General features: G+C 36.8%; 1 protein-coding gene across 6 annotated transcripts in view; it reads right to left on the bottom strand.

The window, feature by feature from the left end:
• GRM5 (glutamate metabotropic receptor 5) overlaps positions 1–19,204 on the bottom strand; it is a 245,731-nt gene that overhangs the window by 48,614 nt on the left and 177,913 nt on the right. For all 6 annotated transcript variants that reach the window (XM_071432802.1, XM_071432804.1, XM_071432803.1 and 3 more), the window contains 2 exons: positions 12,638–12,873; positions 575–821 (listed from right to left, as the gene is read on the bottom strand). In XM_071432802.1, the coding sequence (XP_071288903.1) occupies positions 575–821; positions 12,638–12,873 (483 nt within the window). The remainder of the gene's footprint in view (positions 1–574; positions 822–12,637; positions 12,874–19,204) is intronic.

Genomic DNA, 19,204 nt, shown 5'->3' with positions numbered 1-19,204 from the left:
ATTCTGATTTAAAAAAATCCCAGATGCATCAGTACAATATTACTGATATTGTTTTAGCTTTCTTAATGAAAGTACGATATTACTGATATTGTTTTAGCTTTCTTAATGAAAGAACTAAGTCTGCTATGATTGTTTATAGGTCAACCAAACACACACACTTAAAGTCCCACATAAAGAGAGAAACAGGATGTGGTGGACATCTTGGTCTACATCATAGTCTACAAACTAAGTAGTATGGTCATCATCATGGTCTACAAACATAAAGGTCCGATAATTTGTTTTCAGTAATAGTACTTTTAAGTGGTACAGACAAAAATGCAAATTAATGCAGGAAGCTTTTGCACCTGAAAGCCCACATCTCTAACTTGAAATGCCATAAAAAATGCACATTAAAAAAAACCCTCTATTTTCGCAAAATAAGCACAGGAATCAGGAAATGTAAAACTAGGAGTATGAGACCTTAACTCTGTTGCAAAGTCTGCACATACCTACTATGTGCTATTATCATCTCTGCTATTAAATAGTTTAATAATAATATTTTAATAGACAAATAATAGACAAATGTCAGCATTACCTTCCTGGTGAGTCACCATTCTCATCAAACAAGATCATGTCCCCAGAGACCCCAGTAAAGTTAGTCTTCATGAGGGATTCCAGGAGTTTCCGACCATCTATGGGCTTCATGGCATCACAGAGGCCCACGTAGCCTGGGCACAAGGACAGCTGCATGTTGTGGAGCCCATAGGCCATGGAGTATATTGCATTGATTACAAAGCCCATCTTGGAGTCCTGAACATGCTGGGTCCTCAGAGTCATCTGGCCTGTCAGGGAAGAAGCAGAGGGTTTAGTGAATTGGGCTGGGATACAGCCAGATCTTCAGACATCTGCTGGTGGCTTAATTATTAACAGTGGGAAAGGTATTTTGAATCTCTTAAAAAGCTCATAAAACATGTTTTTATTGGTACACATGCTGACCATGTTAGAATAAAAATGAAGAAAGGAAAGTAGAGGTTTTCTTTAAATATTATATTAATCAGATGATATATTTCTTTCTGCAGCTCATCAGCTCACCTCACATATGTTGGTTTTAAAGTGCTGCTCTTTCATGTGTATTTTTAAAGCATGCACCTTGGACACTATAACATAATATATTAGGGAACCCAGAAACTTCTCTCCACCAGCAGAAATTTCTTCAAACCTTCAGAAATATTAGTTGAACTGTAAATGCTAATAAGAGGTTTATTCCCTAGAAACCTTATAAAAAAAGTTCCACTTGTGGAAAATCAGTGAACTCTGTTGCCCAGAGAAGTTGCCGATGCCCCATCTGTGGAAGAGTTCAAGGCCAGGTTGGGTGGGGGCTCTCAGCAGCCTGATTTGGTGGAAAGTGTTCTTGCTCATGGTAGAGGAATTGGAACTACATTATCTTTAAGGTCTCTTCCAAGCCATTCTATAATTCTATGAAAACACTTGTTTCAGAGACATGGAGCTAATCCTGTGCAAAGAGAATGACCTAGGCACCATCCCTCTTCTGTACCAAAAGTTCCCCCCAATATTTCTTCTACGTCTCTTGCTCTTCTCTCTTTACCAAGTGAGGATAACAATGCAATACAGATGACTACATTAAAATATCTGTGAAGGGTTTGACAGTGTGGGTTAGGCAATGACTCTGTTTAGCCAAAATTGGTGAAAGTTTTTTTTTTGGCTTTCAAAACATGATGCTTACATTTCTATTCTCTATTTATGCTTCTGTAAAATGCACAGAAAAAAAGAAATTCAGCAGCACCTTCAATACCTTTATTTTTTATATCACACTGTTATTACTAACACAGATTTCCTCTGTTGACAGCACCAGGAGAACTAAGGAAGGGTAGGTTGGAGATTTTCTTTCAGCTGCACTCTGGCCACAAGATCTTTAATACTGGGGAAGAGTCAGAGATAAAACAACTGCATCAATGGTGCTGGATATTTATCTGACACTTAGAAATATTTATCTCTTGAGGCAGGACAAACAAAAAGCTCTATTAGAACATTTGCTCTGCTTTTATCAACCAAGCAGTGACCCAGGAGCTAGGGGATGCCTTGTGTGGGCAGCCCAAAGTAAAGGGAATGTAAATAACTTGTCCACTCAATGAGAGTCTGCCTGCCACTGAGGCATTAGTGAGGGGCAGGGATGGTGCTCACACCTGCCCATCTGAGCTGCAGAGGCAGCACAGTCTGAGAAGTATTTTATGCCATGAGAAGATTGAAGCACAGACAATATTTTTCTTCAAAGAAATGAAGGCTAATATATGGCTCTCAGGGTGGCACTCATCTACTTTAACAATATCCATCCAGAAGACAGGAACCCATTCTGATGGGTAGACACCTTTATTGGAAAAGGGTAAGAATCTCCAGCTGGTGATCAATTCTGCCATAAAGCAGCTATGACTGCATACAAGCACACCTTTTCAGTGGTGAACAATGACATCACCCCACAGTTCTAATCACTAAAATCTATTGCAGCACTGGAAACACCAGGAAGGGTAATAAAACACATAGTTGGAACTAAAAAACACTGTGTAGAGGTCAGAAAGTAAATGAGAGAACTGAACGATTCCTTTTTCCCCTCTGTTTTATGTGGACGCTGGCACCACCATTTCCAGTCAACCTCAGGAGGAGTGATTATTAACATTTTGGAAGGCTAAACAATACAAACTTGAAGTATGTTAATGAAAAAATAAACTTGGAAAAACGCACAGTGCTGCTCATTTGTTCTGTTCTACCAAGGTATTTGTTTTCCCTAATTAAAAATAATAAGCATAAAACTGCAACAGTGGAGTACATGTAAACCCATATTAATTGAAATTAAGTGGAGAATTGAACAAGCATATTACACTGCAATACATAACACTTGTTTTAACCAATTATTCGTCCACAAAATTAGCACCTTACACACCATGCAGTTAATTACAGTAGCCATTAGAATGAATCAGATTTGCATTGGCAATATTATTTATCATAAAACAATATTTCAGCTGCTTTATTGCATATGATTGCTTAAAAATCTAATAACTCGCTTCTTAATTCTTACTCTCCACTGGGCTTTGTGCTTCAATTTTATGAAATTATTATTCTGATTTTCTTGAAACACTGAACCTCATTCCGTTCACCTGATGATTTATAATGAGGCTGCTTAGCTCTTCCTAGAAGCTGGTGGCAATTGTCAATGGAGTTGTGAGGGATTTAGCTGCTGTGAGAATTTTAATATACTTCCTGCAGCTGCAGAACACATTCACCTGAGAAGTCAATTGCCTCACTTGGCCATATACAAATTCAACCGGCCAAAGTCAGTTTATAGTACCACAAGATTCTGTATTTAAGGTAATATCACAAAAACTAAGACAAAAAATTTTTTCTCTTTTTATTATATTGTAATAAAGCCTTAAAAAATGCCAGCATTAAAAAAACCCAATCAAAACCAAATCTAAAAGTTACTTTCCATCCATTTCACAAAGTATTTTGGCATGCCAAACTTGAAGCATATAAGTAACCCTTACACCAGTAACCTTAGCAGTGGTTTTAAGGTCAAATACACAAGCTAAAAGGTAGTATCTCACTCAACAACAAAAACAAAAAAAAGTAAAAATATTTTAAATCTATCTCTGCAACAATTATACTTTAGGTAGCCTTAAACACATTGTTCACTCAAGAGTTCTTGCATATTGCTCTTGCTGGAACTCTAGCACATGTTCTTGCCCTTATTATTCATCCATGAGTGCTATCTTCAGTAAAGAACCTTTCCTGACCCAAGGTTGTGACATGGAACGGTGGCACAGATGAATTTAATGGGGATGACTGTTTGGAATATCTCAACCTATTTATGAATCTATGCTGAAGTTTTTAAAAGGGCACATAGTGATAGGACAAAGGGGAATGGCTTTAAATAGAAAGAGGTGAGGTTTAGAGGAAGAAATTGAAGGTGGTAAGTCACGGGAACAAGTTGCCCAGATTAGCTGTAAATGCTCCATCCCCGAAAGTGTTCAAGCCAGCCTGTATGGGGCTTTGGTCTAGTGGAAAATGTCCCTGCCCATGGCAGGGGAACTAAAACTACTGGATCTTTATGGTTTTTCCTTTCCAATCCAAACCATTATATTCCATGATTCTATTGTATGATTAACTCTATGGAGATGGCCCTGCACTAAACTCCTCATCCAAATTTGTTCTTTTCTGTTTTCAAGTCTCCAAAGCATACAAATATGTAGATGATGAAAAAGAAACATGTTCTCTCACCTAGAAAGTGATTCCAACTAGCAACGCTTAATTTCTTGGATCTATTTAGAAACAATTAGTGTACTTACAGGCAGTGATCCAAGAAAGCACTTATGGATGCTGTTAGTCCCTGTGCATGGTGAGCCAGCTCTGGACTGCTTCCCATGCTCCAGAACTACTCCAGCAGCTCCCAGAACTGGTGGTCCTGGCTACCAGAGACTAATAAAATAGTTCTAGGAATGATCCCCTTCTTCCAAATATGGAAAAACAAACCAAACCAAACGTACATCTTTGCAGCAAATTCTGAAATTTGGCTACTGTTTCTACTACTGAGCATGAAATAAGCATTCTTTAATAGATTTCATTATTTTATACATTTTTGATGTAAAACTTCATTCCTTTTTTTTTCCAGATTTTAACCCTCAAGAAAGATGAAATACTATTTTTTTTGCTTGCCAGCTTGTAATACTACAAAGCCTCATCAAGCAAGGATGTTAAAGAGTGCAAAATTACTATGGCTAATATGCTATTTCTGCTTTTTAGCTTTTCCAAAGATGACAATACTTTGCATTTTAAAGAATTAATAAAGGGTAAAAGGAAGAGTGAAAATACTTTACATTCCAGGCAATCCCTCAACCCCTCATTTCATTTCCTGAGGAGAAATAGGAGAACAAAATAAAAGACACAATATGGGAGAATATTTTTTTCAAAGTGCAGAGCAATTTGCTTACTTTGCCATGAGTTTAGCACTGAAATGAATGGAAATTGTTAGTTATTATTATTATTATTATTATTATTATTATTATTAACAGTAACAACAACAACAATAATAATAACAATAATTTAAAAATTCTCGGTGATCAAAAGGTTGTTTATTACAAAGTCATAAGAGGCACTACAATGAAAACCACAGGCATATCCTACTGCCTCCAATTATTTCATAATGTTTCTCCACGATTATATCGCAATTTAGTTTCTCTACGATTTCCATAAATATGCCATTAAAATATTCAGTGATTCTTTGTGATAAGTTTTGTTTTGAGGGACAAGAGGCTGACAGAGATGAGATCTAGTTTTGCTGGCAAGTATGTCCCACATTCACATTCTGCTCAGCGTACTTTAAGTCCATCAACCAATGTGTTTTCCTTTATTTTCTTTCCTTTGCTTTAGTGAATTTCTTAAAAAAAATCAGGACAACAGTAATATTTCCAACAAAACCATGGTAGTGTCTATCTTCTGCAGGATCTAGTGTGTGGCTTCTTATCTCTGTCAGCAGTCCAAGTTGTCTCTGTTGCGTTCCTTGGGAACACGTGTAACTTTCCCTGGATCTATATGCTCTGGATGACATGCCACCAAGTCAGTCATCCCAGAAACATGCACTGAAGAAATGTGTGGTATCTGGTAAAACAGAGGAAAGGTTGTACACGAGAACCATATTGTTCCTATCTAGTTAAATTGTCCTTGTTTAAAGATATAGGAAAAAATCTGATTTTGGAACCTTTTCCAGAGTCTATTATCAGAGCTTTCTAGCAAAGCAATGTGAAATGATAAAGTAACTTTCAGTTCTGTATAATTTGTAAGGTTCTGGGTGTATTTTTCTACTAAAAAATCAATTGCAGTAGTTTATTTATTTATTTGTTTCCCTATTTTAATTTATTATAGGCTCTTGGACTGAAGAAAAAAGGCATTTTTTGCTCTGTGGGAAATTTCATGCAGTTTAAATATCCTTTTTCACCGGGAAATGTAGTTTTGATGTTGAGGCAAAACACGTAGCATAAAACTGAAACAATGTGAAGGTAAATTAAAAGCTTAACTCAAAGATTTTCAGAGAGATAAGAAAGCCAAAAAAAAAAAAGAAGACCCATTTTAATGCTGCTATGGAACATTTTTAAAATTTGACAAGGAAGTCCCTTCCAATGTAATTCCCTCACCCAATGCTTTTGACCAGTTCTAACTCTCACTCTTCTTAAATGAAAGCCAGCATCAGCACTGTTACATTTTACATGTTGAGTAGAACCAAAATGTTGAGAATGACCGAGAGACCAAATTCAATGTATTGAAATCCAGAGATGACTTTGAAAAGATTTTTTCAGAGTACTTATCTGACTTTGGTGTTTTACATCTATTTAAACCTGCACAGCAACTGCTATCTCAGAGCACTCACAAATCTGCTGAGAGCTGGACCTTCACCCCTGGGTGCCCACAAAACAGTGGCAGTCTGGCTTCTCTTGTCAAGTTCAGTATGATCAGCAAAAAAGAGTATCAGCAAAAGGTAGTCCTAGGAGAAGGTAAGTAAATAGATACCTATTTCTCCATATAATTTTCTTAACAGTACTATTATTTCTCTACACAATTCAGTTTCTTTGGTCACAAATTGCAACAAAGCTCAACTGCTACAGGTGCAAAAGTACATTAAATGGTGGCATAAAACTCTGTACTTGCAAACATGCTTATATGAAGTATTTTAATCTATATAGAAAGTGGAGCTGCTGAGAGAAAAGAATGGCCAATTGAAACATCCAATATGAAATGTATATAATCGGAATAAATTTAGATATAAATTAATTTTTAAGGCTAGAGAGACGTGATCCAGATAGTTACCAAGGCTCAGAAAGGCAGTTGGAAAAGGAATTGCAATATAAGGGGTCATATCAGGTCAAATCATCACATACATCTAATATATTGAAGGAAGAAATCAGGGAACATAAAGAGAAGGAAAAACAAATGTGGTTTTGTAGTCAGACTTTGGAGGACCTTGATGAATTCTGTAACAACAATAAGAAGATTCAAGCTATTAAAGTGTTTGAGTTACTGTTGTGTTAAATTCGGGATTAATTAATATCAAAAAGACTTTCAAAAATATAAACCAGAGCATATAGCAGTTTTTAGTGTCACACTGCTTCTTTCTCTGAATCAAAAAAAATAGCAACACGTCTGTGTGGGCTCCTGGCTCAGATTATATCAGGCTGCTAGAAAATTCAGATCTGGACTTATGCCTTACAGTTGATTTGCCTTTGGAAATTTCTGGATCTGACCCAGCATTACTGTAAAAATAATAATAACCATGTTTGAGTTCCAGGTCTGAAATGTGGGGCATAAAAATGAGGGCTGGACCATAATTAGGCTTGCCAGTGCCCAAGCATGAATATCAAACTGAATGACACACAGGATTTATTCAGGAGAATTAAAATGCTTTCTAATTCACTGTTTAAAAAACAGAAATTAATTTTTACTTTGCTCTGCTTTTATTTGCCGTCTAAAAATAAAAGTATAGGAATGTTAAGTCTGAGGAATATGATGTTTAAATGTGACACATTCCTTAAAATATGGAAAATACCTTTCCATTCTGACTGCACTTATGTTTTGTTGGCTGAGTTCTGATTAAACCAATTTTGGCATTAGAGCCTACATTTAATCAACAGATTTGCATGTTGCAGTGCAAAAGACTAGACAGTCATGTTTTATTCCTTCATTCTATCTGGAAACCCAAAAGGGACATTTGTTAAACTAAATTTCTGTTCATCTGAAACCATGGACTTTCTGTGTGTCCCTTTGTACTCATTAAAAATAGCTGGAACTGGATGAGATTCAGCAAACAGGTAGGTATTTTTTGCACTTTCATTTTATGTGCACATTTGTACCTTTAGCAGGAAAGCTTTTCTCGTATTTATCCCAAATTTCCCTAATCTCCCTTTCTGCAAATAAACTCATTTATTCTTAATCCTCTTCTAAATTGCTTGGAGATACATTGGTCATCCTTCTTTTATGAGAAATTTTACACCCTCAGAAAAAGCACTTTTATCTCAGAGAAGACACATGGTTAATTCATGAATGGATTTTGGGATTTTTGCACCCTTCTATGATGCACTCAGAAAGCTCTGCAAATCACTGCCAATCTCCTTTTCCTGGGAGCTGTAACCAGGACACCTGTACATCACTGTGTGTTCTTCTTCCCTATAAACCCTGTCTCTGGGTCCTTGCTCCCAGCCATGGCAGACATAAGCTGCCTTCCTCACTTTCAGTGCCCTCTATGTCTTGTTTGTGGCTGACCTTTGTCTGTGATGACCCAGCCCCCATAATTTCCCTTTGTTTTCTACTTCACTGCTTTGAACTGAAGTATTTAATGTCATGACCCTGCTGTAAGTACCTGCACAAGTGACCTATCACCTTCCTCCAGATTCTTTTCCCACTGTTCCTTTACATGAAACTGCTATTTTTTTTTTAAAGTCTGTAGCCTCTGTCAATCAAAGTTAGATACTGCAGATAATCAAAGTAAGATACTTCAACAGCATCAGCCTCTATTTATTTACTCTTTATTGTCTATGACTTAGATCACAGATACTTGGGATGTGTATTCTGGTATTGCTCTGTGTTTGAGTATCACCATAAATAATGCTGTTCCATCCATGCCTCCAGCTTTTGCACAGCATGGGAAAAATAATATCAATTAACAGTGCAGGCAAAATAAATAATTTAACAGACTGGTAAATGTAATAAATATGCTTCTGCTCCTGGTGACTTTGAGGACTTGCATTTTTCCAGTACTGTCCAGTTTCACCACATAATTATGTTGGGTTTTGTTTCTGCTTGGTGTAAAGATGCATTTTTTAAAACACCCTCACCAGGATGAATAGGTACTAGGAACTCTGTCTAAAAGAAAGCAATAGCATAAACATCTCATCTTCAAAGGTCTAAAGGCAATAAATACCAAGGGTTTAGATTAGCCTTTTGAGACCTGAAGCTGGTCACTGAGTAGAGTGAGTTACTCATCTAGATCAGCTAGCACAACTATTTATTAACTTCTTTGAATTATAGACTTAGATATTAAAAAAAAATCTCTGACTGGTGCTAGATGTGAAACCAACCCCAAATCTTGTAAAATCCCTAGTGTTTGGAGGCCATTAAATGTCTCCTTTTACACATGCATTTTAAATTCTTTGTTCTGACTCTTGTTCCTCAGAGGTGGCTTGTAACAACTTTCCTGTGTCACGGAACTGATTACACTGAAAATCAAGTCAGATAAGTCTGTGAACTTCTCACTTTCTGTAGTGCTCCAGCTGGGCAGAAAGTCAATGTTCTTAGCAGCAACAGCAGTGACACACATTTGGATTAGGCAAGTATGTTCTAATCTGCTAATGAAAAATGAGCTGGATGCTGAAATTTTCATCTCAGTATGAACTAAATCTATGTGTAGGAATGGAAAATTTTTAGTCCTTAATAGAAATGAATGGAAAAAAAGCTTTATTGTTTTTTGGATTCTCTTTGTTCGGATGATTTCATAATTTGATTATACATATCATACTGAATCATGTATTAGTTAATAACAATACCTTCCCTGAAAATGTCTATGAATAGTTTATGTTAAAAAGTGAGAAAAATACTCACAAGTCACTGGAGATGGTTGCAATTATTTATGGCTTCATGTATTTTCTGTCAGAGGGTTAAATGTAGCCTAATATTCTACTAGGCAGGATTCATCAAAGCAAATGAAAAGATTTTAACAGCTAAATTCATAGCTGATGCATAGGTGAAGTCAGTTATTACTTAGATTTCAGCCACATCTTCCAGTGTTTATTTTCTTATTGAATAAACTTGACTATACTGTTAACCATTCTTTATGGTTTTGTGACAACACAACTGGATTACAGAGAACAATTAATTTTGTTTCCCACTAATATAATGGTTACTGCCTTTTGTATAGACATATTCATTTAATAATGACTTTGTCTATTAACATCAGCTCTAAGCTTATCTTTTTATCTTTATTCCAAGAAGTAAAGAATTGCTTGACTTTTGATGTAGAAAATAGGTTTTGATTTCTCTCCAGCATTTCTCAATGAACTTAATCTCATTATTTGTAATCGTAAGAAACACCTGTAGCTTAATTTTTTAGTGTGTTTGGGGTTTTCAATATTTTTTTAAATGCAGCTTCTGGAGAACACCATATATTTAGTTAAATAAAATAAAGGACATAGTCCTGTTTTCTTACCTGGTGAAATCAGAACCGAAACTAATTCCTCATCATGCAGAATCTCTTCATAAATGTGAAACATTTATGACCACTGAGGGCAAGTATCATCTTTATAATTGTGAAGTCTGGTCTGAGGGAATTTAGGACTCACAACTTTGACTGTTCAAAATAAATAAATAGTAATATAGGAATTGAAAAGATATAATTTTCAAATTCATATGGGTGATAGGAAATGAGGCAGAAACAACAACTACCATGCCAATTTCAAATATTCATGGTAATTTTGACCTCATAGTCGCAGCATCAAATGTTTCACTCTTGCAATTCTCAGTGAATACATTTATGTCTGTCTTGCTGGTTAATCCACAGGAAATTCTACAACTACAATTAATGTTTTTGCCCTACAGCAACAAGAGAGAATTCAAGCTTTTATAATCTGGTTTTAATTATTTTACTGTATGCATCATGGTCCAGCCCATGCCATGTTTTATTAAAATAAAACTGAAGAAAAGGAAATTAGAGCTATCTATTTGGAAAAAAGCCTTTTCCATTCATGATTTGCAAATCAGAAGATTTGGATTTTTGCACCTTTTTTTGTGTCTTTGACATTCCTAGGTTTTAGGAGCCTATTTGAGCTGTGGTTCTTTGTAGGAAAGCTTCCAGCCATGAGTGCTATTCACACCAAAAAATTCATGCTTAATGATTGTCTTATATCCATGACTGGTGAATTCATGTATAAAGTAATATCTCCCTGCACCCCCATGATAATTTTTCTGTGGTGGTGAATTTTATTTTAGGTTCTATAAAAGATTCTTTAGGCACTTACATTTCACAGTTCCCAATCTTTCACATAAAACATAAATTAGATTCTCACATTGTTGGTAAAAGGTAAGTTAAAAAAGGAGACAAAAAAAGTCAAATTGAAATGATTTTTACATGGCACACTGATGGAAACCAGGTATTTATTACCCTGCATCCAGCTATGCACACTACATTGACATCTCAGGAAACAGGTCTATATTATCATGGGGAAATCAATGAAGTTTGCTGCTCAATATGCAGTAGCTGTCAATAGTGCAAATAAAACCTGTCTCAAACTTTGTTGGAAGGGTAACTGAACAAAAATAATGGGGAAAAGTGAGTAGAGTGTGGAAGGTGTCCACTGAGATTTTGGGATTCCTCGATTCAATTTACATCTCACTCACAAACTTCCTCTGAGACCTTGTCCAAATCAAAAGAAAGACTTTAAGATCGTTAAGTGGGATTTAGGTAGGAGTTTGTGTTGTGCAAATCCAAGACTCTGATCCTTTAAGATATTTCTTGGTCTCATGGGTGTGTGGAAGATTTTCACAAGGGAAGAACCCTTGGGGTTCAGAGCTGTGGTTGGGTGAATGCCCAGCACAGCACCACATTATCCCCAACACTGCCAGAATACCAGAATACTAATACAATGGTATTAGTGACATCTCAAGGGTTGGAAATAGTTAAAAATTTGCCCAGAGAGTTACAGAGAAGGAGAAGGGGCTTGTGAAACAGTCCTGCTAGCCTCAAAGGAAGGACTCTGAGCCCAAACAAAGGACCCTTTCCAGATAGTGTGGGGTCTTCTTGCTGAGGCACTGAGTTGGTTCCTGCTGAGTCTCTTGCCATTTCACTGGTGCCACAGGGCCCCATACCCTTTGGAATGCAAGACATGGATGCCAGTTCACAGTCTAGACAACATTAGTACTGCTTGGCATCTCATGAAGTAAAGAGCAATTAACAGAAGCAATAAATAAAAAAGAACAAAAACAAACCTACAAAATCCCAGAAAAATGTACCACATCTATCTGTAGTGCAGAAATGACAAAATGTGGGAGTTTTTGCTAAAATTAGTACAATGGAATGAAAATAATCAGCTCAAAATGGCATATGCTGAAATGACCCATGGCTGAAAAAAAACCTAATGACACCTTTCAAATCACCTTTTTTCTGAAGTTCATAAATACTCATCACTGCCATAAGGACTTCAGATTACTTTTAGTATATTAGCACTGTTATTGCTTTTGTGAGCCAAAGCAATATGATCAGCTTTTTTTTCTGAAAAGGTACATTTTGTACCTTTTGCACCTCTGTACATTTGCACCTCTGAAAAGGTGGTGCTTTGTGTTGCAGCATTTTTGAAAGTGTTTACATGCCTATGGAGGTGGAGTAGCATCAAGTTTTTCAAATACAGAGACCAGTTAGGTACTGAAACTCTATCTGTTTCTTTAGAAACCTGAACACTTAAAATTGTGCTTTTTATAACTTTGAAAACCACAAGCATGGAAATTAAAGCTTCTTCTCCTTCCAATCTGACTCACTGTTTCACCAGACCATGCTGCATCAGCCCAGACCTTCATTCACATTGTTTCACTCAGCAGAAGCAATAAATTCACTTACTTGTGCAGGTCTTGTTGTATTTAGGGTTCTCTTGGGGAAACCCTTCCAAGCGACACTGGAACCTGTGCTGCCAAAATTCCTGAAACCATGGGTTCCGATGGTTGGTTTCTGGCCGGAGCTGTAGGTAGTAATCATCAAACCATTTCACGTCTGGGGACTGCAGCTTGATTGTTATCCCACCGACAGCTTCGTTCTGGTACCCTTCTGTCACGTCATACCTGTCTGCCCAGCCGTCACTGTAGGGGTAAAGGAGAGGGACACCACATTGGCCATCCAAAGGAATAAGAAAAGAGCTTCCTAGGCATTGAAAATCAGAGCCTAGGAGCACACACACTAAGCAGTTGTGGTTCTGAGTGGAGTCCTGTAAAGCACCTGTAATTCTTCCAGAGGAAGAATTCAGTGTTTTACTTACATTTGCTTGACATCGGGACCTTCTACTTAAATTATCTATTCCAAATCCTCCACGTAGGGTAATTGAAACAATGTTAAAAGTCACAGATCCTGAAATCTGCTGTATATAAGTGTATCCCTGCATCAATTAACCTCACTGAGGGGAGAAAACCTTGTGTTCAGCGTTTCCCTGACACTGGGTTGATACTACTCTTACCTGGGAGGAGAGGATGTGGCTTTGGGGACAGGACCTCTCACTGTGCAAAGGGCAGGGCTGTGTTGCAGACCATGTCCCTACTTCTTGAGGAAGCACAGCACAAGGAGCCAGAAGCAAGTCTTGAATGGGCTGGCACTGCTCAAGCAGAAACACCAGCACAGAGACAACATGACATTGCATCTGAAACAATTAATTCTCTCTGCGGACATGGCTAATGAAGCTGGGCAGAGCATTATGCAGATCCAGGTGTTGCTCCTATTTCTTTGTTGCTTGTGGCTGGAGCTTTATGGAGTTGTGTGATACTGTACTGCACACAGAATTTTAATCCCCTTCTGTTAACCTTTCATCTTGCAACACGCAAACCACAAGGAGACAGAAGCAACTGACAACCCCACTCAAACAAAATATCACAAACATTCAGGGTAATTGCCCTCTCCTCATTTCACAATGGAATTCTTCTGGAAGTACTGCCATTTATGAAGTTTCACTCAATCCTAAAAATGTACATATCTTATTAGAGCATTTCAGATTTCTTCTCTTTTATCATGAACATGATATTTCAGTTTTTCAAAGCTCAGAGACTTGGCGAAGAATCTCAGATTAGCATTTGTCCCTCCTCTAAGAAGTCACTGATGTTGACTATAGAGAGTACCTTTAAATCCTAAAAGTTGAGTAATTGAAGGATGAAAAATAAGCTCAACTTGTCTTATTTTACATCGTCATGATTTGTTTAAAGCTAGCCCTTCTGTAAGTTAGTCATGCTTTAAGTGATGTAGGTGACCTTTATATGTGTGGATCTGTTCTCTTTTGATCATTCACTGCCTGTCTTAAACTTTTTTCTGTACTGCAGAATGGGCAGGAATCCTGCTGCAGACACCTGGTCCCCAGTGCATTCCTTAAGCTGTGCGTTCAGCTGTCCACACAGAGCAAACACATCCTCAGAGAGTGACTCCTGCACAAGACACTATTTCAGCAGAGCCTGGACTCTTGACTATGTCTTCCTAGCACAGCTGCAATGTCAGTAAATAGCAGCTTCACCACGGGGAAAAAAAATATCCAGTGTCTGGAATCAAAATGAAAGAACCATTAAACATACTTCAGATTTCAAATGCACTGATTTACTCAGCACAGAAGAGTAAAATATGCATTCAAAAAAGGAGGAAGATAAGCATTGCTGTTTCGCTTGAGTATAACACTTGGAAAATTTACCTTCCAGCTTAGGGGATTAACACAGATGTTAATGTTCCCAACTGCACTCAAGAGGCTCAGTAAGACAAAGAGCCCCCACTTCCACCAGGAATGTTTACTGGACAGACTTAAATCCCATTATGGGTTGTTTTGTGATAAAAGCCACAGAAGGTGTTTTAAATTTATGACTGATTTAACCTTTCCTTTAAAAGATTCATCTTGTTCTTTGGCAAGTTTTTAAAGCAGTTTTATCCACCCTCATGAAACCTGACAAGTTTTTTAATGCAGGAAGTAATAGGCTTTGTAGTGTGGGATTTTTTTCCTTAAACTGGGTGGAATTTGAAAGAATTAAAGACATGCTGTCAGTATCCCAGCTTTATGAGTTGTCCCATAAAAAAAAAACAACAAAAAAACAAAACAAAAAACCCCAAAAAACCAAAAAACAAACAAACAAAAAAACCAAAAAAAAAAAACAAACCAAAAGAAAACAAAATAAACCCCAAAAAAACCCAGGAAAAAAAATGCTTTCTTGTTATTAATTTCTTTATAATTTTCAAAGGAGTTGATTTGTAGATCTAATCCAGGAGGGTGCTATAAAATTTACAGAATTACTTTATGATTAGCTATCCCTCCAAGAAGATTTGCAACAGAGATACCATTTTATACCTTTAAATTATTAAAAAATATGGAAATGACAACTTTTTAATGACAATTACATAACCCTCCTTCTCAACTTTTCTGCAGGAGAGCTTCTTAATTCAACAGATCTGCTTCTCAGTCAAATAAGTATTTCAGCTTAGCTTCTTGAACAAAAGGTGTTTAGGAATATTTTATAAAACCTACTCAAAGTACATACTGTACAGAAAACAATGTAGAGATAACAAAGCCTCAGATAGACAATGTGGAAAAGCAAATGTTAAACTACTATTCCAAAATTGGTGAAAGTGGAGTATTCTACAGGAGAGAATGACTATTTAAAAATCTAGTTTGTTTCAGAGGTGAAGGGTGAACCAAAAAGTGAGATGATCTAGAAAACAGGCTTGGTTGAATTAGCTGAAGATTTATAGCCTAAAGAACCAAACACAGTATTAGGGAAGACGTGCTATTTGTCTTCAGGTACATCAAAGCATGAGCTAAAAGATCACAAGTTGTTTATCATATCGAGATAAGCATCCAGGACTTAAACTGAAAAGAGAATGACTCAGACAGCAGGAAATTTTCCTCACAGCAAAGAGAATGAGGAACTAGAATAGCTTGAAGTGAAGACTCTTAGGAGTGTCACAGAGCAAGACAGACAAGCATCCATCTGATATAAATGTCCCTGCCTTGGTGAAGGGATGGCAGTAGGCTATCTGACTTTTTGACATCCACTATGCATTAGTAGTTGTTGAGATTTGACATATATCTGGGAATGATGATTCCGTAAAACCCAGCAGGCTAGACAAAAAATTCAGAGAAATTTAAAACAATAACTCTCCTTCACAGCTCCCCCAGCTTCTTGTAGTGTTTTGCCTTAGTTATTTTTTTCATTATTGTATTTTTTCTCTCTCTGTAGTTGCTACGGGAAGCAACAAGGAAGAGAAATTTATTTAGGCTAAATGATGTGTTAAAGCTATACACACAGCTAATTCCAATGATGCAATCAGGGTAGGCAGGAGTGTACACTGGGTTAAAATAACTCTTAATGAAAATGAAACTGTTTTATCTCTCTTTTATTGGGTGAAAGGAAAGTTTTTACCTCTAATCCCCAAATAACACTGTCTCAGTATAATTAAGATAATCCTTTGAGGTTTAAAAACAGAAAAGAAATTCTACATTCCCTAATTTAGACATTTTGGTTGACAGTCTGAAGTAAACAAAGGTCTGGCAGTTTAAGGCCACTTTCTCAGTTTTGAATATCCATAGCACCAATTCTATAATATTGGCCCTATATGTAAGACTTGTGACTTCCATAGCCCAAATGACCTTTATCATGGGAAATGGAACTCCAAAACCAATGAGTCAATGATAAGGTATCATATTTGAAAAACTACAAAATGATTTGCTCAAACTGACATGCCTACACAGTAAATAGACACAGATTTAATTTTTACATATTACAAGTCTTTTATACTTGATTAAGCCATTTCTTAAATCTCAGTTATAGGGTTTATAATATTGATTTCAGTGAAAGTTTTCAGATTCTTGAGAAGCCTTTCAAGGAAGTGGGGAAATTCTGCCACCTTTTAGGGACAGCTGGACTAAAAAAGTTTCAAACTGGAAAATCCAATGCTGATAAAGAGATTAAATAAATATTATAATTGACTATTTTTCCATTCTGTACCACAATATCCTTCAAGGACAACTTCAGATTTAAGTACTCCTGAACAATGCCAATGTCTGTTGTGGTTTTGTTTCATTCCATGCAGTATCTTGGCAGAGTTGGAACTTTGCTGTTCTGGGAATCAAATTATGGTAAAAAATATACAACCTTCAATATGAAGACCATTAACTATAGTCTGTTTCAAAATTTAGCAAGAGTGTATGTTGGATAATACAAGAGGGGCAGAACAAAGAGGTACACTGTGCAAATTGGCAGTCCATGAAACTACTGCAACCCTTTTCAGTCACTATTTTGTGAATACACTCTTTTGTGAATATTTGACAATCAACTCCTTTTAGTTCCCTTGTACTAATAAATTAAGCAACAGTGAGTTGCAAATATGGTTTTTTTGACTATTGGAGATATTTTTCAAGCTATAGCTAACATTTCTTTTCTTTAAAGCTGCTCACTTTAAAAAAAAAGGTTGTCATTGATAAGCTATCAAGGTATCAGGTACATACTATCAAGATCTATTAGGTATTATTAGGAATATACTATCAAGATATAAAGATTTTTTGGGAACTAACTAACTAACTAACTAGAATGGTGCAGTTGTCTGCTCTGGGCTGCTGCCAGTCCAGGGTGGGAGAAGGCAGCAGGGAGAGGTCTAATGCTAAGCCAGCTACATCTGCAATCTGGTGGATGTCCAGGACACCAGCCGGAGGTGATGTTCCTGCAGAAGCTCCTCCCCATGCTACCTTGTGCCCTGTCTTTTTACTGCAGTTCTTTAGAGCATATAAAGCTGCAGAGATGTCTCATGGCTTGGTCCATTAAATGATTCACTAGACTGAAAGAAAGTTTTCAGCTCTTGGCTCTGGAGAAATTATGATCAGTAAAACATTGTGAGTTAGTACCAGTGAGCTGGCAAACATAGCTTTAGGATTCCTGTGAAAATCACCTGGGAAATTCAGCACACATTCTAAACCTCTATTTCTAAGATTAGACAAAATACTAAGAGACACAGGTGTACAACAAAAATAGACTCCCTTTTGCAAACTCTTCCACTTATTTTTCTATGTTGAAAATGCAGCAGGGTCTTGGAATCAGTTGAGCTGGTTTCTTTTTCTCTGAAGTCCCTTTCAAGCTATAGCTAACATTATTACAGTTAATGAGTGCATTCATTAGGCTGTATACTGGTGTCTTTTTTGTTATGCAAAAATCTGTTTGTGGGCAGGCCACATAACAATGATGAAAACTGCTGTTCTGCCCACATCTATAATCACTCTCCTGCCAAAAATCTGACCAATAGCACTTGAAAATATATTTCTCCACCTGTGTAGGAGTTTTTGTCTAAGTGGCTTTAAAATTAATTTCACTGTATTTCTCTGCTCTTCCAAGGTTTTTTCCATATATTTTAAAAGCTCTAAAAGTATTAAAGAGTCCTCATGCTCCTCTCAAAGCACTATGGGTCTTGCAAAGGTAAATTTGTTTGGTTAATACTGAGAGAAGGGTCGCATTGCTTTTGCTGAGCAGCTGTAAACTGATGCATTTAGATGAGCTCATTTTATAATAACTGTGCATGCAATGAATTCTTGTTTTGCTGCCTGGCTTTTTTTAGATTGCAGTTACTCTTTGTTTTTTTCCTTCCTTTTCATGTATTTTATACAAATAAATAAATTTAAGGATAATTCAAAGGAAAGAAATTACTTGATTATTTTTAGGCAGTTTGGCCCACAGTTTTCTACAATGTGATAGCTAGAAGTAACTATGCAGTGAATTTGGCCAATACCTTACACAGGGGGTTACTGGTACTAATTACTTGCTGAGTATCCAAACTTCCCCAAGCTGAGAAAGGTTGTGATGGCAACTTGAGGGATGGTAGCCTATAGCAACATCTAATTTGCATGAAAACAGAGAGTTTTGCAGCTGTGTTCATCTCTAGTTCAGAGCTGCAAAGTAATTCAGCCTGACTGTATTCGGGTGCACAAGAAAAATGTCCAATGTGTGATTCCTATTTCTTTACACTTACCAGGTGTCAAAGCTGACCATTTTAACTGAAGTTATATTTATATATATAGAAGTCATGTGAGATGCCCCCTAAATTGAGGGGAAATTTGCCTGAAACTCCTGAAAACACCAAGAACACTCAAATTGTGCAGTATGCTCTCTTGATTCTCAAATAATTCTTTCATGAGGAGAAGGAAAATATTTGACATATTTCCAAGAAGAAAGGCATTTTGGATGGCTAGAAAATTTGCTTTTCTTGGGATCAAATGCAAAGTTGCGCTACAATGGAAGTCCCTTTTTTTTTTGCTATGTTCACACTAAATCAATTGTTTGTAAAGGTTTTGATGTTTGTCTAGACTAATTAGACCCAGTTTTATCCAACTTTCCTCTGACAAGCTGATTTCTAAATTTGCTGTCACTCAGGGTGTCATTCTTCCTGAAGTGCCCAGCTGGTCCTTGTCTC

The sequence above is a fragment of the Agelaius tricolor genome, unplaced genomic scaffold, assembly GCF_023055355.1.
Source record: "Agelaius tricolor isolate 1412-34295 unplaced genomic scaffold, bAgeTri1.0.p SCAF_9, whole genome shotgun sequence".
NCBI lineage: Eukaryota > Metazoa > Chordata > Aves > Passeriformes > Icteridae > Agelaius > Agelaius tricolor.
Note: the sequence above shows the minus strand (reverse complement) of the source record. Positions and strands in the feature narration are given on the sequence as shown.